At 34.5% G+C, this 23,602-nt stretch overlaps 1 protein-coding gene across 1 annotated transcript; it reads right to left on the bottom strand.

Moving 5' to 3' along the window:
* Nucleotides 1–288: 288 nt before the first annotated feature.
* LOC129003763 (carboxylic ester hydrolase-like) lies at nt 289–21,415 on the bottom strand. Its single transcript, XM_054432058.1, has 12 exons — nt 21,276–21,415; nt 15,846–16,029; nt 14,809–14,934; nt 13,240–13,390; nt 11,870–12,055; nt 11,087–11,283; nt 5,580–5,748; nt 4,449–4,633; nt 3,913–4,048; nt 3,388–3,511; nt 2,185–2,357; nt 289–898 (listed from the first exon to the last, which is right to left on the bottom strand). Exons 2-12 carry the CDS (start codon nt 16,026–16,028, stop codon nt 789–791), a joined length of 1,740 nt encoding a protein of 579 aa, XP_054288033.1. The 5' UTR covers nt 16,029; nt 21,276–21,415; the 3' UTR covers nt 289–788.
* Between the last annotated feature and the right edge of the window lie 2,187 nt (nt 21,416–23,602).

The raw sequence follows: 23,602 nt of genomic DNA, 5'->3' as shown, positions 1-23,602 counted from the left end.
ATGTTAGTTTTTTAGGCTTTAAGGTTCGTGTATATATGCATGTTGCTATGCTGTTGCCAGCATTTTTTTTATCAAGAAGGATGACCTATTTTAGCTTTGTTTCTACTTTGAATAAATCTTTAGTTAAGATAAAAGTTCAAATATCAACAAAGAGCTGATACAGTTTTATTAAAGTGAGAAAAGTTTCTTCCAATGCAAAAAGAAATAAAACAATAATACATCAAATACAATATAGTATAATTAATTTATATAATTATGAAACTCTTCAATTTCTTGCTTTATGAAATGAGGGATGAAAAATATCCATTTTAAGAAAATAGTTTACAATTTAACTAAATGAAACTTTATTCGTCGATATTTACATATCATACATTATACAACATCAAATGCTACCACAATCAGGATTTGACTTTCGGGTTTCCCTTCTTTTAGGTATTTTTTTTTCTATTTTATAAATAACACATACTTTTAGTAATCTTTTTTATCTCTTGGCAGGTTTATAATTCATATTGAAACTGTACATCGGATGCTATAGGCCACATAAATTATATGTTTTTCAGCAAAAAACGTGAATTTATTAAAACAGATTTATTTTTCTAAACATGATGTTGAAAACAGAAAGCAAATACTGTTATATAGTCTTACAGTAGCTAGAATCATTTACCAACACAATATCCTAGGTTATCCTAGGACATTAATGTAACTGCAATTAAGAACCATTTCTCCCTAAGCAGTTCAGAATCTCAAAATTGATTAGATTTTTCTATTAGGAAAAATTAATATTGTCACTACTCTGAATCAGAAGCGTAGAGGTGAGATGTTTGCTGGCCTTGCCTGTTACCCAAGTACTTCTCTGTGATTCTGGATATTGACAAGCTGTGGGACGGAGTTGATGGCCCTGATGAAAAAAAAAAACAAACTTATTCATCATTCAAGACAATTGTAATAAACATTTACATCAAATTAATTCAAATTTAGCAAAGAGCTTATATTTCTAAATACAATTTGAAAACTTTTAGTCAATAAAGTCAAGGAAACGTTTTAAAAATAAGTCAGGCGGTTAACTTAAGTTGAATAAAATACATTAATATACTGTTGAATAAATGTTACTTCAAGCCTATATGTATTCCTGGAAGAAGAAATACAAACAGAAAAAAACCTATGTTTAGAAGAATTGTTTACTATTTGATTTTTAGTACTTAGTTAATTTCTTTTTACTTTCCCTCCCTATAAATAGTATGTGCAGAAAATATTCTTTCCGTCAACCTTTTTGAGATTGTGTTTTGGTTGGTCCCCCTTAAACAAAACAAGTTTTCAAAGAAATGTCTGTGTGTGTGGATGTGGACGTGAGATGTGTAGAGAGCTACAAACTACTCTATTAATGCTGGTCCGATTTAGATGAAACTTGGTATGTGGGTACTAATCCATGGTATCTCCGGCGTCTTTCATGTTTTAGATTTGTTTTTTATTTTAATTTTCCCATAAAATAAAATTTAAAATGATATTTGCAAAAAAAGCACATACTTTGATTATAATTTAGAATGTTATGGTCCTTTTAACTCTAAACAAAATTTTACAACCCCCAATGCTGAAAAAAGTACAGTTCAAAGGTTATTGCAATTTTAAATTGTAATTTAACCCATAGAATCTCATTAATTGTTACTCCTGGGGAATAATTGATATGCCAATGGGAGAAAGTATGAGTCAGTTTGGTCATACCAGTTATTTACATTACACAGACTGAAAACAAGTTTTAACACATAGGCCTATTTAAAAAAACTTTAAGTTAAGTACCCATTTTAAAAATTTTGTAAATTTAAATTTACTTTTTTAATCCATCATGTCTAATATTATCAAACATTTACCAGTTGTTTAGCTATAAAAATGTTGGTATTAGGGCAAATGATATTGATTTACAATAACAACTCTTAGCTTATCTATTTGTAGTATAATAGCAGCATTGACTATGCTTGAATATACTAAATTGAAGATTCTTTGTATATTTTTGCATAGGTGGAGGAATGTTGTAAATATATATATATATATATATAAAATAAAGTAGTGTTTTTTTTTTTATTTGCAAATTATGCTTCTAATTGTTTTGTTGTCAGATTCTCTATCAATCAATCAATAAATCAGAACAATATTTTACAAGTGCCAATAAATATATGTTACAATACTCACACTTAAACTCAATCGGCTTATTTCTAAAAGGTAGTTCATCCCAAAACTCCATTCTAGAGGGGAGGAATGGTTTTTCCTCCATGGTAATATTGGTCTGTCCGATACTAAGATACTCAATGTGTGGTGTGGAAACTGGAGCCCAGTGGACGGGGAAGTAGTTACCGTTGGGGTCACTGAAACAAACCAATTAAACTTCTATAGGTCAAGTCGTGAATGGATCAACTGAATATTCTTTTTGTTTGGATACTGAATAGAATAGTTGGTCTAGAGTTAACAGCTTGGGACTGCTGTTCTTGAGGCTTTGTCCATGTGATAATATTGTGATCTAATACTTTAATACTTTCTTATTAAATGGCAACCATACAAAGTAGGTATTTTAAGCCAAGTATGAATGGAGATGAGTGGCGCGATCTTGTATAGTCTTGTTAGTGACTAAGGCCGACATTCCTTAGACACAGCTGTTAATTAATAGCCCATACAGCTAATGGCAACTAAGGGACCTATGGTTACTGTACCATAATCTGATAATTTTTACCATAATGTTACCACAATCTATGCTTATGTTGGCAATATGTAAAACCAGGTGATGTTTCAAATAAAGGAGCTCATGGCTATTCCCATGACGTCACACATCACGCCACTTTTCCAAACGCAGCCTAAATCGATCCCCTCTCCTTAAGTCAGTCTACACCATATCTTAGCCCGTTAAGGTGAAAAGAAAACCAACAGGGAGCCATTAATGAAATCAAAATGAGACTAGCAGCAATTATTTAAAAAATGTCTTGTTGTTATGCAAAACTCACATAAAATGCAAACACTGTTTCATGATAATTTTAGTACAGTATGTAATATTCCTGGTTTTTCTGGTAAGACACTTTGGATAGTAATGTGCTTATTTAATTAACTATTTCACAAACTACAATACAAATAAAATACTACTGTATATTAAAGAAAAACAATTGTTTAATTCAGCATTAATTAATGTTCTGATAAAACTAGTCTCTTAAAATTTCTACCCATACTTATTAAAATACCTCCTCCAAATTTGTATGCAATCACGAATACACCCAGAAATTACAAAAGCCTATTATTGCCATCTGCATGTAACTTAACAATGTTTTTACCACTTGACTATGTCATACAAAAAATATGTCATATAGAAATGTTAGAGCAATATGTCTTATTTTTACAATACAGACTTACAAATGTTGAGCAAAGTTTGTCCACATTTTGACCAACTTCTTGGATAACTCCACATCGGCAGGTACCTCATCTGCAGGTGCATTTACTTTGAAGAAGAAGTAGAGGTCATCTGCATGTGCAGCTCCTGAACAGACATACCTTATGCAATGTATAACTTAATATCCTCAACACATAAAAAGTTGGTTCACCTATTGGGAACAGTTTGAAATACCATAGATGTTTCTTACTTCTCTAGGTTGATTGTAACAATAATAATACAATAATGCAATAGTTCATGGGAACAAAATTCAAGCTGCAAGTAGCCTAATGGATTTACATATTTAGTTTTCAATAGTGTCTGACTGCTGTTGCTGTAAACTTGTCTTCTTCCTGAGGATAAACAATGTTACAGTAATTAATGTGACATTTTTTGTTTTGTTTTGCTGGAGGCCTCCAACTCCCCATGTTACAGTGAAAAGTTTACTCATGAGTTACTTACGTTAGTTATACATGTTACTTTAAATCATAATCTCAGTAACGACTCACCAAATCTACCAGTGCTTCCTGTTGAGTAAGTGATGGAATTCAACCCTAGGTAACTGAATAAATAAAAGTACGTCTTCTGCCTATTTGATCTCGCAGCCCTGTAAACACCATTGATGAAGGAGCCATCAGAGTACAACTGAAACAGTTAAAAGATCCCTTTTACAGACCTTTTATAATTCAATTTTCTAGATATTGAAGGATGTTCTAAAGTCACCCATAAGAAGTTTCCTTAACAACCGATGTTAAAATCACCTTTACAACACTATTATTTTAAATATGTCGTATATGTGTCGTAATATTAATTCTGTTGGTCAAGAATACAATAATTCTATATTATTTTTTTCTTTTCTCATTGTTGGTACACATTTTCGTTTTGTAATGAACAAAAAGTAACAAGATAATTTAATGTTTTTTTTTTACATAGTGGAGCACACCTATGTAAAAATATATTGGACTAACGTCGTCTTACACAATTTCCCAAACTAAAAAAATCATTATCGTTTTTAAATTTATCTGAAATGTGATAATTATGGTACCTTTACAATGTCCAAGTAATTCTTCCTAGCAAAGTGTTCATCCCCAAGGTAGAATTCTTTTAATTTTTTGGAGACAGAAACAGGGTCCTGTGCTGTGTCGTTGTATTGCAGATTGACAGGCAAAAATAGAGTGTAGTTTGAATCTAACCCAGCAAACAAAGTGTCTGTAGGATCCTGATACAAATCTGTAACATGTAATTAGGTATAAGCATGTTATAAGTGGTAATAAAATTGTTTAAATTCACTCTACGCTTTTAGAAAAATCTTTATATTGTGTGCTTGAGTTTGAAAAAAAAACTCCACAGCTACTGTTGTTCAAAGGCGATTTAGGACTCGTTATGATAAAGACCCACCTAATGGGAAGTCTATCTATCAGCATTGCCGGTCGTGTTAACAGAGAAAATAACACTTGAAGGCCAGCGGTAGGTAACTGATGCCCAAATTAGTGAGTCCATGCAACTGTTACACTTAATACAAAGATATTAGTTCTAATCACACAACTAATAGCTTGGAGAAACATGCAAAAACTTCTGGAAATGTTGTGTAAAGCAATATCATGATGGGAATCTCACAGCATTTTTAATTCCCTGTTTAAGTGACATCAACGACCCTATGTTGTGTTGGCCTTCGCTTAGCCCAGATTTAACTCTTGTGATTTCTTTATGAGGGGTTATGTGAAAGACGAAATATTTGTACCTCATCTCTAATCAAATCTCTTGCAGCTGAGAAAAAGAGTTTTTGCTGCAATTAATCAGCCCACTTTTCAGTGGATTTGGTCAGAACTGAAATATAGGAGTGACTTTATGATATGTAAACCGAGGTACACATATTGGTAACATAGGAAACATTTTGTAACACATAGGAAAAATTATTTGCGACCCATGTACTTTCTGAAAATGTTAGTTGCATTCTCCTGTAGCATTCCATGTGCATTCCACTGCAGTGTTGGATGGGAGTGGACATGAAAGGATTAATTTACTCCTGTCATCATTGTTCTGTTTGAAATGTTTCTTCAAAAAAATCAGTGCAAGTGGGAAAGAAGTGGTCCAAATGAAAAGAAAACAACTTATATATGTGTCTTAAAACTAAACAAAATTTGTAAAGACCTCTACAGCCATACTCTGTACTTACAAGGAGGCAGGTTGATGTCTAAGGCCTCCATGTCTGTGACTCCAGCTATCATGGGGATAGCTGTGGGGACAGTGTAGGGGTCAACTGTAATGAAAGGATCTTCTGATCCGGGAGGCTCAATCACTGGAGTCAGCAGGGTGACCTTCCTCATCAAGGGGTCTGAATTAACCTGTTACAAACAGGGAAATAGGAGTCTTTAGTATCAAATTACTGCCAAGTTTTTTTTCAACATTACCCAACATAGTCACAACTTATTTTTGTTTGTTAATGTTGATTCAAAGTTTTAAAAATGTTTGTCAACATAAACTGTTAATGTTTTTGTAAATATTTATTATTGGCAATAGATAAGATTTACAGGTCAACGACACTACAGGATCCTTATTTTAAGGTGAAAATAAGCAAATGATGTGTTTTGAATGAATAATATGTCACATTTATTCCTTACTAGCATCATATCTTGTTCTTTAGCCAGGATCATTTATTTTGTTTACACTTACAGCACCAAGTCTGAGTAGGTCTGGGTATTAGTTCGTCAAACCTAACCTGCGAGCGCTAGAGAGCATGTTAACTCAGTTAATTAATGCATTGCACTTATAAGTATTTTGTGCTGGTTCGAATGCAGTACATGTACAATCCATATTGAGCTTGCTAATGCTCAGCACCTTAATTAAGCTTTGTCTGGATTGGGTGGAAGTGAGTTAGGTATTGCACACAACACCTGCTTTGCTTCTTTTTACATCGGTACAGAGGACACAGATTTTTTCTTTTCAGCGAATTTCCAATATAGGAAATAAGCTATTACTTTAAGTCTCATGGTAAGACCTAGACCCGGGACCGATTTGCTTTTTTGTTTTGAGGTCCCCAGAGGCCAAAAACACTATTCGTTCAAATTCGTATATATGTGTTCGTTAGCGCGATAACTTGAGCAAAAATGACCCTACCTACAAACGGGTACAAACGTCGAAACGTGTAAACCTACGTTTATTCGAATGAGTTCGGAACTAGCATAATTGGACTATGGGAACGGAGGTTTATGGGGGGTTTTATGGGTTAAAAATTAATTTTCCCCATTTTTGACCCTAAAAACACAAAATTTCATAATTTCTCTCCAAACAATTTTGTAAAGCTTGAAAAAAGAAACAATTTTAATTCTGTATATTGAAGCATTGTTGTATGCCCAACGGTTACGAAGATATTAAAAAAATTGTATTTTTAAAATTCCCATGTTATTCTTATGGAGAATAAATACACTTTTATAGTTTGCTTGTTTATGGGTATATTTTAACCAAATTTGGAAATTTTGTTTATTTCATACTATAAGCTATCAACATTGCAATAAAAAACACACCTCAATATCTTCCCTGTAGCAGCAAACCTAAGTAGGCTACTCAGTAAAATTAATGTTTTTTTTTTTAATAGTAAATAAATACGGTATGACAATTTTTAGGGAATATTTTAGTAGAAATCCAACCAGGTAAATGGAAATTCGCTTATTAGTCCAGGCGCTAAACGGGTTGAGTATGCACTGAAAGTCTGACAAAATTTGACTTTTGATTATTGTTGGGGACATCTAGTAGATGAAAAAAATCGATGATGTCGCATTTCTAGGGTGGTCACAACTCGGGGGGAGGGGGGGAAATTGCGCGGGTCATCGGTTTACGTTTCCGCGTCTAACTCACAAACGGTTAATGATAGAAAGGTGGTTTAAGCGTCTATCAACGCCTAAATATATTGTCCTTCAAAAGGATTATTACAACCATTCTTCTATCTCTTATACTTTAGGCGCTAATCAACATTTATTGCAAAAAATAAAATTTAAAAATACTTTAAAATGAAATATCGGAAATATTGCGCTTGTTTAGGGCATGTTACAAACTATTTATGGTTAGAAAAACTAACAAGTAGTACAACAGCACCAAGTTTAAAGAAATCTGTGCAAAAACAACAGAGCTACGTTGATTTCAGTAAGAGTAAACGTGGAAAATTCGTAGTAGTATCGAGGCGCGCATGGATGGTACGTAGCCCACAGTCAATATAGGTTTGATGTTGTAAGTAACTATGGGAAAGCTGAATTTTTCTATGCTGTTAGACCATGTTGAGATGATCATTTTCCCGAAAGTCCCCACTCCTACCCCCTTGTGCTTTCCTCTAACCCCCCTTTTTAGATAAATTTACAGTCTCTTAGAGACTGTAACTTTAAAATGGGTAAGGATAATAGCGCAATCTTTTATTAATCATTTTGCGTTACGATATTCTACAAAACGTGTATTTACCATGGTATCCTAAATATTCATATTTAAAAAATATCATAAACATAAAAAAATAATTTTTACGGATTAATTTATGAAACTTTTCTTTGTAGATTTTTTTATACGAGGTCGCACAACAAAATGTTTTATACAAAATTTGGGGTGCATAGTTTGCATTTTAAAATGATGCATAGTTATTAACAGTTTGTTTGCATATAGTGGTATAGATAGTACAGTATATTGATTTTACAGGACTCTGGCTTTTTTGTGCACCGCAACAATGAAAAAAATACGTATATTATGATTTTTGTATTTGAATTTGCCGCTTTATATAGATTATATTAAAGTTATGTAGCTCATTCAATACATATACAGACTGTAGTGGATACATATGAATGAATATCGTGCATTTGCTGCTGTACGCCAGAGCCTCATTTTATTACACAGGGTGTCTCACCTAAAGTGAACCAATAGATAACTGTTTTATTATGAGATATGAGTTAACTTCTTATGGGACACTACCCTTTATTTTAAGATGTTTTTTAGTGGTTTCGAATTTTATAAATATGTTTGCCATTTTCCAATATGGCTGACAACTTTGTTAGTCCTATGGAATACCCTGTATTTTATGATTGTTTTAGAATGTAAACGCACAATTTTTAAACCTTTTTATTCTTGACATTTTTCTCTAAAGCTACTTGTTTAGGAGTTACATCGAAGAAGAAAACAAAATCAGTATTTTTTAACGTATTTTATATATTTTTTTGAACGAGGACTTATATGTGACTTATTTATTCTTTGCACTTTCTCTCTCAACTTACTCGTTTATGAGCTACAGGATGCCAAATGTACACCACAAGCCTTTCTTTTAGATATAACACGCTGAAACTCCTAAATGGGGTAGGTTTAGAGAAAAAATGTCACGAATAAAAAAATAGCTTTTAAATTCTAAAAGAATACTAAAATACAGCGTATTCCATAAGAAATAACAAAGTTGTTGGCCATATTGGAAAATGGTGGATATATTTTTTTATTCGAAACCATCCCTAAAAACATTTTTTACAAATAAAGGGGGTCGTCTAATAAAAAGTTAACTCTATATGGAAAATAAAATGTATGTATGTTCACCATGTAATCTCAACACCATGTAATCTCAACCGGGATGAAACGTTTACCCTTTTATAGCAGAATGTCCAATTAAAAAAAAGATACATCAATTTTGCTCTAACAAGTTATATTTAAATGAATATGAGTTTTTTGGAACTTTTAAATGGCAAAGATTGGCGGGCACTTGGATATTATCTTAAAGAGGCGTGGAGTAAAGGGTAGGAATTGATAATGGAGTATAATTATTAAATTTAAGAATTGAGATATCAATACAAAAATGGGAAAAATCTATGTAATTTAAAAAAATTAAAAATATTGTTTGTTAAGTATCTATCAAAGTAAATTATAAAAGTAACAGGTTTGTTTTATGAATTATTAACTGTTTATAGGAAAAATTCAGATTCTCAGTAGGCTACATTTAAATTTTATTATTCATTCAATTGTTATCTGATCTTTATTAGTATGTAGTGCTATTTGTGTATATTCTGTAGTTGAAATCAGTATATTTTTATGAATATTTGTATGTGATTCATGAAATTTTTTCAACTGTTTAAAAATATTTCAAAATCAGTGTGTCTAACACAAAACAGACGGTCTTTGACCATTGTTCTTTGCATTTAAATAAAAAACACTGTATTGATATTTTATTACAATGAACACATTTTCTTCTCCTTCTTCTTCAGAAATCTGTAATAATTCTTTTTAAATATTTATTTATCTAATAATTCTTTTTGTAGATTATCGTAACGCAAAATGATTAATAAAAGATTGCATTATTATCCTTACCCGTTTTAAAGTTATAGCTTAATTGCTAAGAGGCTGTAAATTTATCTAAAAAGGGGGGTTAGAGGAAAGCACATGTAGGAGTGGGGACTTTCGGGAAAATTATCATCTCAACATGGTCTAACAGCATAGAAAAATTCAGCTTTCCCATAGTTACTTACAACATCAAACCTATATTGACTGTGGGCTACGTACCATCCATGCGCGCCTCGATACTACTACGAATTTTCCACGTTTACTCTTACTGAAATCAACGTAGCTCTGTTGTTTTTGCACAGATTTCTTTAAACTTGGTGCTGTTGTACTACTTGTTAGTTTTTCTAACCATAAATAGTTTGTAACATGCCCTAAACAAACGCAATATTTCCGATATTTCATTTTAAAGTATTTTTAAATTTTATTTTTTGCAATAAATGTTGATTAGCGCCTAAAGTATAAGAGATAGAAGAATGATTGTTATAATCCTTTTGAAGGACAATATATTTAGGCGTTGATAGACGCTTAAACCACCTTTCTATCATTAACCGTTTGTGAGTTAGACGCGGAAACGTAAACCGATGACCCGCGCAATTTCCCCCCCTCCCCCCGAGTTGTGACCACCCTAGAAATGCGACATCATCGATTTTTTTCATCTACTAGATGTCCCCAACAATAATCAAAAGTCAAATTTTGTCAGACTTTCAGTGCATACTCAACCCGTTTAGCGCCTGGACTATATTTATTTATTTATTCTTTCAACAGTAACACCATTTTAAGGGCTTAGTCTACAGGTTAGCTGCGGCGGGGGTATATTTTTGTTAAATATAGGAACATTACCAGGCGAGCACTCTATTAGCATAAATCCACTCAGCTACACAGCAGCTATATAAACTTAGCTAATACTGATAACTATAGTCCACAACCCCTTACTTTCACAGTGAGAATACTGATTGAGTTTTTTATGGAAATAAATTAGTGTTTTATAACGGTCTATTATAGTATTTACATTTTATAATCATTCAAGTATTTTTTTAAAACACTAATCAATCTGAAAGGGGAAAATTATATCATTATGCCTATGCAAGAAAAAAACCTTAAAATGTTAGTTAAAAACTCGTTCGCCCAAAGTCAATTTATCAAAACATACAGATGAAAACATTATAAAAATGATGTAACTAACATAAGCAAATGTTATACGTGATATATATTCCGGAGAAGTAGAATGACACAGCATTGGTGTTTTTTTTTTGTCATTTAAAATTGAGTTTAAGATGTAATCCTTAGTTTCTCTGGAATATTAAATCATAGTGAATGTGAGATTGTAGCTATTGCTGCGTACTCTAGTCCAGCAAACTTACAATTTATATTCTATAACACTGAAAACATTACCAAAAGCTGTCCAAGTATTATTGAAAATCTTTCAGCTGGTACTGTTCGTAAACAGTCAACAAACTCATGGGAGTTTGTTTGGTTACAAGCAGTTCTTGCAGCGATAAAATCGATGTAAATCTGTTGAGATCCAGGAGGTTGGAAGGCCCAACAGTCAAACGATGAACCACTCTGTAATATTGCTGATCTGAACAAACCTACAACAGATTCATCACATCTTATATAATGTAGTGTATAGGTACGCTACAGCTCAATATAGAGTAGGGTACAATCAAACCCTAAGCTATATATTAAGCTAGTATACAGGATCATTGACTGTGTAGTGTGTAGTGTGTAAAGAACTCATTCATTTCCATGTTATGTAGCCAGTTTAAGAACTAGAATTTTTTTGGGACTACTAGTTGCAGAGGGACATCCTAGCCAGGAATAAACTGTTTCAGATGGTAAAACCTTTGTTTGCTTTAGCATAGACTAAGCAACACAATGTAAGCAGCTAAGCTTTACATTGCGTAAAATCATAGATAAAACCTATATAAACATCACGTAGTACTTACACTTGTTAGTGTTTTTATTACCACTGGTTTTAAATGTATTGCTATTGCTACCTTTCTCGGGGTTTTAAATTGAACTGCTCAAACTGCAATGATTAAATAAATCAATATTTTATTTTGAACACTGCCCAACACTCCGGTCTAATTTTGCTAGGCATTTGGTAAATAATGATAATGTTATGTATACTTCAGTTTTTAAAAGTCAATGATGGGATGAAGATAGTTCTTGTACCTTCGTGTGATGTAAACTTCATATGATAGTGGACACTGGCTGCTCCCGCACTCTGGCCAAATATGGTTATCCTTCGAGGATCTCCTCCGAAGTATATGATGTTCCTGTGAATCCAGCGCAGAGCTAATCTTTGGTCCTTGAGCCCAAGGTTTCCTGGCAATGCTGGGTCATCCAGGGACAGGAAACCTGGGAATCAAAAACAAACAATACTTTTTGATGATTTCTATTATGATATAGGTAGTCAAAGGTGACTTCAAGCTTACAATATCTTATTTAGACAGGTAGTTGAGTTAGAATAATAATGCACATTAAACCAACTTCCCAGAAATCCTCTTGACAAGAGAGTACATATTATAGTAAAATTATGATTGTAGAATTTCCTTATTCTTGACCAGAAATTGTGGTCTACTTAGGGAAGTGAGACCATGTTGTGTACTTTAAGATGTGACATGATCTAAGCTAGAATGTTCAACTTCATCTCGAAACAGGAATTTGAGGTAGTATACTAAGGCAACAAAACCTATAGGAAACCAGTTTGCTTCTCTTCCAGGGATGAAGCTACTGCAACCTTGCTCCAACTTAATCAATCAAGAGTTCCTAGGATCTCAGTAGTGTATTGTGGTAGTGGCTAAAACATACTGTAGGCCTACATCATTAGACACTACCACAATACACTACTGAGATCCTAGGAACTCTTGATTGATTAAGTTGGAGCAAGGTTGCAGTAGCTTCATCCCTGGAAGAGGAGCAAACTGGTTTCCTATAAAACAATATAGGTTGGCTTGCAGTGGTATCCCAGGAATATTACAAGATGTATAGAGTGGTGACATAACTGCACACCCCAACTTGTGTTGCATGTTGAGAAAGAAAGAAAAGCATCTACAGATTGTATACAAGAAACAGATTGTTGACAACAAACTGCGTCTCAACCTGTCCCAGAGGCAAAGGTGGCCACTGTCGGGTATGGAGTGACACCTTTACACAGAGTCTGTCCCACCCCTATACTCCATACTTGGGATGCTAATTCATAGGAGTGTCCGTCCTTACCTAACAAATTAGATGGGACAAAGCTTATTATTAAATTTTAAATTGACATCCTGTTCTTTAAAGGAGCTCCATTTTCACCAAAGTTTTTTGTTAAGTTTTGTTGTGAACTGTACACTGCTTGCTGAGCTGAACTCAAATTTGGTCTAGCTTAGCTCACAAACATGTTGGCTTTCATCCTGCATCAAAATACTCAGTTTAGGTTCATTAACATGATTTCAGAATATGCAATACAATTTTAAACCATATATACATTTTACTCGTACTTCTGATGAACAAATAAGGTGTTCGCTTATTATTATTGTCTTTAAACATGTTTGACTCACCTAAAACTCCCACTCTGTAGTTTAGAGTGACGAGAACTATATCTTCATCTAAGAAATAGTCGGGTCCGTATGTGTAACTGTAGGCAGAACCAATCTCAAAGCCACCACCATAGATAAACACCATTACTGTGTATTTCGGTTTGGGTGTAGCCTGTGAATTAATTACATTTAAAATACAGGAGATAACTGTTATTAGTTTTCTGATCCATCTGTGATGATATAATTGAGAGAGTTGTTATATCATCATCAGACTAGTAATGGAATATTACTTCAATGGTCTCTATCACGGGGAGCGAGCTGGTGTTAAGGCCCGGGACTTCGGTCCCTGAAGTCCTGGGTTCAAATCCCGCCAAATCCCCAATGGATTTAATCTAAGTGATAATGCCGCAACCCCTAGGTCTAGCCTGCAGTAATGTGGAAATCTATCCCGGGCTTGTGCTTAGCGTCCTAAGACAAAAAAAATGGTCTCTATCATGGTGGAAGGAGCAAACAGGCAAACTGAAAATCACCTGATTTTCTACCTGTTTTTTACCTACCATTCTATAGGTATATATTTGTTTGTTATTATAATTTTTCAAAATAGTGAAATGGCGTTTGCAATCTGGATGACGTCAGCTTATGATGGGAGTATCACACCTATGTTTTATCCTTCCACCATGGGCAGGCCCACTTTTATAAACGGACAGACTGGGTATATGCCCAGGGGTGCCGGTGGTTTAAGGGCGCCTGCCTTGTGCCCCTCAACCACTGCCCACCCGCACTAGTAAAAAAGGGGACGCTACCTCCATCAAAAAAAGGCTATCTGAGTAATATGTCAGGTTCATTATCTGGAGCATTGTAGGCATTTGTTCGCTGAACTTCGTATTATGACTGTTGTAAATGTATATATTTATCAATCTTTGTTAGCTATTAAGGACATGGAAGAAGATCTGGTTTGTAACAAGGATGTCCACTCATATTTTACAAGAAATAGAAATAATGTACATTTAAGTAGCAATAGATTAAGTAAAACTAATAACTGTTTTCCTGTTACAGGCAAAAAGTTTTACAATGCTCTCCCGGAAAGTGTACGGTCATTGCGGAAGTCAAAATTTACAAAAAATGTAAAAAATTGGCTCGAAACGAATCCTTTTTATGAACCCATTGAATTTTTTGATGCTCTGAAGGCTGGCCATTGTTTTTAGTTTTGTAATTTTATTTTTATACTCAGGTATGTGTCACAATTTTCATTTTCTTTTGTTTGCCATAACTGCATGGTTTGCTGTGAAGATTAATTAACCATTTTTTATTTCAGCATGGTTTGTAATGATGAACATTTCATTATTTATATGCATTGGTTTGTTTATTTTAGAATAGTTTGACGTTACCTATTGTATTTATTTACTTAATGGTATAATGGTACGAAGTACAGTACCTTTACCTTGAGATGGTAAAATTTAACTTTATATCAGAATGAGCTTCTCATTGAGATTTTTACTAGTATAAAGAAGTAATTAATTAGGCTACTGCAATGGGTTGAACAACAGCTCCTGATGTTTTTAAGTACATTATATAGCATTAGATACCAACATGTGGTGTGTAAACATTGAGATAAAGACAGTCTTCAGCTCCAACGGGGACCATGGCTTGCAGACATTCTTGGCCGTCTTCTGTAGCATCCAGCTGACCTTCCCATGGTAGAGGAGGCTGTGGGGGCTGTAACAACAAGACACAACAATTAGTCTTATTGAATTGCAATTGCTTTGCTTATTAATTAATTATTGTTAGAACTCTCACCCAGGGGTTTTACCCTCAGTGATGTTGTATAAGATCATTATGGTACATATAACTAAAAGTGCATTTACTCAATATGTAACAAAAAAGTCATTTTTAGTACAAAGTTTGCATATATAGAGTATAATATAGATACGTTATATTCTACGAATCTGTTTCCGTTGGACGTCCGTTAAAATCCATCTTGTCCCAATACATCATTGATTACACTATTTAACCACCCATTTCTATTTCATTCATCTTTTCTTAAACCTTTATTCTAAATTTAGCTAAAATATTATCATGGGAATGGATAACGTTCTATGGTTATTGGTTGTATACATATTCTAGGACTAGGGTATTATAATTTGGGTGCAAAAAAAATCAGCTGACTGAGAAGGAAGTTGATGAGTCGGTGGCTCAATCGGTAGTGTCACGAACTTTGGGCCCAAAGCAGTTTGATGTCATCGGTTCGGATCCTATTGGTCACTGCTGTAAACATTTTATCAGTACAGTGCACCTTCGTACTGAACCGGCTCACCTCTCGCTTTGCTAGATACATTCCATGCAGGGGCAGTTGGTCTATGTGGAACAGGCAAATGCAAGGTTTAAAGGGGCCACCAACCTCTTAAAAAAATAAATAAAAAAGTGTTGATTTTGTCATTGACGACGGATTCCAAAAATATATTTCTCAATGTTATTGAACATTTTTTGCCAGAATTGGTGTTGCAGTAGTGACTAAAAAGTGGGCTAATGTTGGGAATTCACTGACACCACTTACATTTTGATTGTTGGACTGCATTGCTAAGTTGTATGACGATACTGATGTACTAAAGTGAGTGTCTAACACATACCCTGAACCGGAGTGGGCCCAGGGGTGGAGCTGCGTAGGGAATGCCCAAGTAACCCTCGACATCTCGACCGCCCCGTGTGGTGAACCATCGCCCCAATATTGTCCCCTGGGGTACCTCAGCAGTAGGCGAGTCTTGGGTACCACCCCAACATCCGGGGAGCAGCAGAAGCACCAACCAGAGCATTCTTGAAAGAAAACCAATTAACTACCTAAATCAAACTAAAAGAGTGTTTTTTCTTGGGTGGTATTTCCATTAGATTAGATTAGTTTTCAAGTACATGGTAATAATTGATGTATAAACAACTCTTAATTGATTGCATCTTTATGAAACTTATTACCTATTTGGTTTGTAAAACTGTTGTGGGAAAATATTATTCAAATTGATGTGAAGTCCTTGTTGTAAGAAAGACTTAGTAAACCAAAAGTATGGCTTTTATTCATTCAAAATTACAACCATGTTTTAGTTAAGAACAAATACAATATTTACAAACAAATCAAATAATAAATATTATCAGGTGATAATGTTCACATCACCACATTCTCCCCCACTAGTTTTCAAGGTATGTATAGCATATGTAATCCTTTAGATATGACGGAGGCTTGACATTTCTCTTTGGACGTAGTTCCCCCACAGCCGTCTCTGAAGTTGGGGTCTGAGATACTGTTTGTTGAGTTTCATTTTGAACTTCATTGTGGTCAATGTCTGAATTTATATTTTCAACAATCTCTCTCTCAGTAGTGTTGTCTTCATGAGGTAGATCACCAGGAGGTAGGCCAGCGGGTGCAAGATGTCTCAGGGATACTTGTGATTCTGACCCATCTCTTCTTCGGACGAGAGCGTACTGTGGATTTGATTCCAAAAGTTGAACTGGCTCCACAAGGTCATCATATTTATTAGATCTTACAAACTTTCTAAGCAGGACAGGACCAGGAGCGGATAGCCAAGATGGTAAGGAGTCTCCATTGGTAGATCTTCTGCTATGTATAAAGAATCTTTCGTGCGGTGTGCAGTTTGTCGCAGTGCATAAAAGAGATCTGACTGAGTGAAGTGCCTCCTGTAATACTTCTTCCCATGCAGCAACTGGCAGGTTGTGGTTTTTCAAAGCTAGTAGGATGGTTCGCCATATTGTTCCATTGAAGCGTTCAATCTGAGAGTTCCCTCTAGGGTTATAAGGTGTCGTATGACTTGTAGCTACTCCGTACTTGTGAAGAAAGTCCGTCAGCTCTCGCGACATGAAAGATGAACCTCTATCTGAATGTACAAAGGACGGGGCTCCAAACATAAAAAATAGATCTGAAAAACATCTGATAACTGTTGCTGAACTAATGTCCTTACAGGGGTAAGCAAATACAAAACGAGAATACTCGTCCACCATGGTTAAAAGGTAACGGTTTCTGGTTGTTGATGGAAGAGGGCCCTTAAAGTCAATATTTAGACGTTCGAAGGGAGTGGTTGCCTTTATCAATTTGCCTTGGAATTGGTGAAATCTTGGCTTCACTTCTGCACATGTTTGACAAGCTGACGTCATCCTTTTTACATCATCCAGAGTGTAGTTTAGATTTTTAGTTTTAATCCAATGAAACATTCGAGTGACTCCCGGATGGCAGAGAGATTTGTGTAATTCAAACAACTTAGCATTGTCCCAGCGAACCGCACATGCCCGAGAGAGCGTATCTGCTTTTACATTCTCCCTACCAGGTCGGTACACTATTTCATATTGATAAGGTGTTAGCTCTAGTCGCCATCTCATAACTTTATCGTTCTTGATTTTGCTTGTATGCCTCTTGTCAAAGATAAATGATAAAGCTTGCTGATCCGTGTATAATCTGAAGTCTCTTCCGATAAGAAATGATTTCCATTTTCGAAGGGCTTCGACAATGGCAACGGCTTCTTTTTCAACAGCTGAATACAGCTTCTCAGATTTGTTTAGAGTCCGTGAGAAAAAAGCGATTGGCCGATTATCTTGACTTAAAGTTGCTGCCACGGCTATGTCAGATGCGTCAGTCTCCACTACCAGTGGCTCTTGCCCATTCCTAGGAGTAATTACTGAGTTTGCAATGTCAAGTTTGAGGGCTTCAAAATCTGCAACCGCTTCCTGTGACAAAGGAAAAGAATTGACTTGTGTCAGGTTTCTTATTTTATCAGAAAACCGATGTAGGTATCCATTTTGAATAATGAGCGAAAAATCCTAGGACTCGCTTTAGTGAAACTTGGTCTTTGGGCACAGGAAGTGACAGTAGAGATTCTAGCCGATCTGGATCAGGTCGAATAGAGTTATGGGAAACTAAATGTCCCAACAAGGTTATTGAAGACTGGTTGAACTTGCTCTTTTCGTTGTTGATTACAAGTCCATACTTAGTTACAGCATCTAAAAATGTTCTTAGATTCTCATCATGATCCTTTTGATCCTTTCCACATACGGTCAAATCATCCAGATAGGCATACACTCCATTCAGTTTTTCTTTTCTAATGATTTGGTCCATGGTCTTTTGAAAACATGCCACCCCGTTGGTTACGCCAAATGGGATTCTTCTGAATTGAAAAAGACGACCAGCAGCCTCAAAAGCAGTGTACTCCTTCTCTTCGTCAGAAATTGGTATTTGATAGTATGCTTGCTTTAGATCAATGGCACTAAAAACCTTGTTCGTCGCTACAGTGGATACTAGATCATCTATGTTTGGTAAGGGATAGGCGTCTAACAGAGTAAATTTGTTTATCGTTTGCGAATAGTCCACACACAGTCGCTTCTTCCCTTTGTCGTTTGTAACAACCAACACTTGTGCACGCCAAGGTGACGAACTAGGTTCAATGATCTCCTCAGTCTGTAGTCTTTCCATTTCTTGTTTTATAAATTGCATATCTTCATCTGAGTAACGTCGTGATTTTGTGGCTATTGGCTTACAATCTGGAGTTAAATTGCAGAATAGTTTGGGTGGTTCAACTTTGGCACAGGAGCACACCAACAGAGGAGGTTTCTTACCTCCAAACCAAACCTGTATATTTGAGTGGAGTTTCATGATATCATGTCCGATAAGCACGTCAGTACAAAGATCTTCAAGAACAGTCAACTTAAAATTGTTGTAATTGTGATTCAACAGATTTAGGTTGATTTTAACAAACCCGTGGACGTTTGATTTCATATTAGAAGCAGCTAGTGATACTTGTCCACTTTCATTATACATTTTAATTTTGTTTAACTGAACAAACTTCAAGTTTACAAAGCTTGATGTACTCCCGGTGTCTATTAAGCAATTTGCTTTCAGGCCATTCACTTTAGCTTCAACTGTAGAGTCCTTCAATACAGATGTATTATGTGTAGTTGCTATTAGTGCAGCTGATGTACTAGACGTCTTCTGTTTTACTTTAAAATGTTGAGTTGGATTACTTTTACAGACTCTCGCATAATGCCCTGTCTTGTTACATTTCCCACAAGTTGTTTCTCTGGCTGGACAGCGATCTCTAGAGTGTCTATCATGCCCACAAAAATAACACTTGCCATCAACATTTTTAATAGCGGAAACAGTCGCTTCTTCCTTTTGTTGTAGTGGGAATTCGTACTGACAAGCTTGCTTTGCCAATTCATTCGTTGCACAAGTTTGCATTCCGTACATAGATTTTGGATAGCTCTCGACTTGAGCTTGAGCCATTTCAAGAGCTCTAGACTGTTCCACTGCTTCAGCTAGGTCTAAAGTTTTATTTTCAAATAGTCTCTGTCGTATGTATGACGAGGCTAAGCCATTGATAAAAGCATCACAAATGTAGTGATCCCTGTATTGAATCGCATTAACAGCTTCAAAAACGCAATCTTGGCTCAAAAGTTTCAGTTCCGACACATATTTGTCAATAGTCTCACCTTGTTGCTGTTTTCTAGTCATTACTAAATATCTTGAGAATATTTCATTCTTTTGTTTGATGTAAATTGAGTTAAGAACTCTCAAAGCGTCTTGGTAAGTTTCAGATTCCTTGATAAATTTATAAATAGTAAAAGATAATCGATTAGTTAGTAGTTTCAGTTTGTCCTTGTCTTCAACGAATTCTGTCATGGTTAGAAAGTCTTCGAATGTTTGTAACCAGTGCGTCCATTCCTCTGAGGCAGTTGGAGATTCCGGGTCAATTTGCAATTTGTCTGGTCTAAGGAATTTCTCCATTGTAATGTAGCACTAACTGAGTTTATCAATGAATGAATAAAATTGTTGTAAGAAAGACTTAGTAAACCAAAAGTATGGCTTTTATTCATTCAAAATTACAACCATGTTTTAGTTAAGAACAAATACAATATTTACAAACAAATCAAATAATAAATATTATCAGGTGATAATGTTCACATCACCACAGTCCTTAAATAGTTGTTTCTGCAACTAGTGCGCAATGGCATTTTGCTGCACATGAGAGAAATGTTTACTCACGAGCTGCAAGCGAGGTATACATTATATTTGTCCTACAATTACTATCAAGCATATAAATAATTAATTAGTCTTTCAAACACTTAAAAACACATTTTGGTTAGATTAAAAATCCAAACGTTGAATGAAAATAGAATGTTGATTAACACAAGACAACAGGTTAAGTATCAATAGACAAAGGCTGGGAAATTCTGCACCAGCTGATGATCATAGTCATAGTATCTTTAAGTGTTGCCAGCCTATTTTCAAGCATATACGTATTACGTGCCTAATAAAAGCACACTGTTTTGTGTAGTTTGGTTGGAATACTGGAGTGCGGCAAAAGGAAATAAATGCAGTAATTAGCTACTTTGCTTTGATCAGTGCAAGAAGAAAGCTGTGTCAGGTAACTGTGAAAAAAAGGTGTAAAACCTAATATTTCCATCTGACACTGACTGTGGAAATTCTTCTGTAATTTATATGCATGATGCAATCGTTAAATGAGCTAGAAAGGTTTGATTGTATAATCTTTAAGGCAAATGGATCAAGCTAACTCACTAACAGCTAGTGAGTAAAAAAGCAGGCTATTTCCGCTATTAGCTAGTTTTAAACGTCATCTACTAAATCCTAGTTATCGCTTGTCCACAAGCTAATACACTTGGATAGTTTTACAATCCAGTTTGCTTGAATTTGGTGGCTATAGTTCGGCCGCTTAAAAAGCGACCTGCGATGGTAACTTAATGCTAAAGGAGGTCGTTTTCTAAGCGGCCTAACTATAGTGTGTAAAGTTGCCGGCTGCGGGATGAGTCAATTTTCTGCAGAGTTGTAGTCATAATCAAAGAGATTGGCGATTTGACTGGGCTAGTTTACAAACAATGTGTAATTAATAGGCAAATAGCTAGTAAACTCCCCTTGTGTAATTGAGTCTATACTTTGAATTGGTTTAAATCAATTCCACACGTACAGTAATGTTAATTTAATATGAACTCAAAAATGTGTTGTTTTTAACAAAACATAATATTTGGCAATGAAATAGGTAAATACATACATGTATCTCGTAAATAAAAATTCCTTGACAAAATCTTTCCATGAGCCACTTTTACATGTTGTTCACACAATTAAAACCTTTCAATGGCATACTGAACTGCCACTCCGAGAATATTGCTTCCTGTTCTAGTGTCAATAGCTACTGCCTTATCTCTAGGTGATTGTAATACTAGAACTAAAAGAATGTACCCAGTAACCGAGCTAGTGTGATAAAATCATTGGTAAACAATTCGATATTGATTTTACACTCTTTTCAAGGTTTACAAGATAAATGAGGTAGGATAATGTGTTCCATTCAAAAGATTATATAGTTTCTTTTCAACGAAACAATCGTTCTTACTCTTAGGGTACAAGTAGTTTGATAATTAACAACTTAAAATATTTACAGTATAACCCCTGGCTCAAGACAGATGTGCTCATAAAAAAAAATCGTCCACTTTAAAAACATGTTGCAGCTAGATGAGTTTCCAGTTTTTTTTTTTTTTATGTGTTCGTTTTTTTCTTTTTTTATCTCTGGTGGAAGGTGATTAAACAGTTTAATTGCCATGTAATATGGACCCTTTTCCGAAAGAGACAATCTATGTTTCGGGTACCGCAGAGTGTCTGATAGCCTTTTAGGATGGCCTAACAAGGATGGCCTTTTAGTGAATTTCTATAATAGTGAACTCTATAGGATAACACGGTCAGTAAGACCTAAACCCAGGACTCTATTTCATTTCCTGTAGTAGTCGTTTCATTTAATGTTATTTAATTAGGGAATAAATCGCACATGTTTAACGAAAAGTTTTCATTGTTAAAATACAATCAAACAATGGAAATTTGCTTATTATATTATGTTGGTTTGCTGCGGCAGGGGTATCTGGTATTATATTTACCTACTATCACAGTGTCTTCGTAAATTGTGTCAAGCAAAGAAAAGAATGAACCAGTTCTGTTAAATTGTTAGCAACACTCCCTACTGTTAATACTGTTCAATGAAATATTTGAGACACCCTCTCATGATATCATTGTTTCTAAGCCACATAGGTGGGGTACTAGTTTTCTCTCTGCATTTCACCCTTAGAAACAATACCATACTGATGAATTAAAAAGCAATTACTAGAGTAGGGAATAGGATTAGCACTCACATTTCCCAAAATGATCACTGAATTAAAATAGGAGTGAATAACTTTCAGTCTGTTTATAAGAATTACAGTTTATTACCAATGACAATAAATAATTTTTGTACAGAAACAAACAACTAATATCAGGCAGGGCGACAAAGTTTTGCTTTAATGATACAGTATTAAAAAAAAGATTTAAAAATTTGCTTTAATGATATTTAAAAAAAAGATTTTAAACTATCTTTTGATATTATAAAACAGGAAGACTAATAAAGAACAACAATTAAAGACAGCCATAAAACAGCCATTTTTATGGTAGACAGCCATAAAAAAAGACAAAAATACTTACTAAAATGTACATATGTATAGAATAATATATAAAAAGAACTAAATGTACACAAAGCAATAACATGTACACAAATACTGTGAAACAACTATTAAATACATGTAGAATGAACTTTGATATTATTTACGTGTACAAAACATTAATCTTACAATTATTATGTCCTTAGACGGAATAAACAGATGAACATAGATAATAAATACATGTAAATACCCAGTTGAATGAGTTCCTTTGATACAACTCTCTCAGGTCAGAAAACTAAAAGCAATTCTAAGAAAATATCAACATCACAGACTTAAATAATTCTTAACTAGGTTGCTATTTGCCATCTCAACTAACAGTTTCTATTAATAGTAAAATACGCTTGAGTAGGAAAACCATGAAACAAATGTTTAGAACGATTGGATTATAAGCAATCCTTATCCGAGAGTTAAAAATTTGTCCCTGGTGTTGAGGCATACAAAAAAGATTGACAGGATGAAGCATGACTTACTGTAAGAAGTATTATTTTAAATAAGTGGGTATTCAAATCGGTTTCCACATTGAATTTTTATTCCCATACTAAGATCTGAAACTTTCACTAAGAAAAAAAACTAAGACTTTTTGGCTCAGGCTCTATTAGTATACATTGCCTACACAATAAAAAAATAATACAACTAAAATATCACTTGCAAAGTCTTAATCTCAACTAATTCACCGGTTACTCATAAATTTATTGTGTAGATGTAGTTTTAAAACTAATTGGGTATTTTCTTAGCTTGATGTTGTATGTCTTTGTTCATCAAAGATGTCATATAGCTTAAAACATTCAAGTAGTTTTAAAAGCATCCCTCTACTGGCAGCCAGTCTTTTTTATGTAGATGTTTTTAAGAGATCAAATTA

This window comes from Macrosteles quadrilineatus, unplaced genomic scaffold (assembly GCF_028750875.1).
Source record: "Macrosteles quadrilineatus isolate MER2022 unplaced genomic scaffold, UCM_ALF_1.0 Scaffold_9__3_contigs__length_116548681, whole genome shotgun sequence".
Lineage (NCBI taxonomy): Eukaryota > Metazoa > Arthropoda > Insecta > Hemiptera > Cicadellidae > Macrosteles > Macrosteles quadrilineatus.
This window is presented reverse-complemented; position numbering and strand designations above follow the sequence as displayed.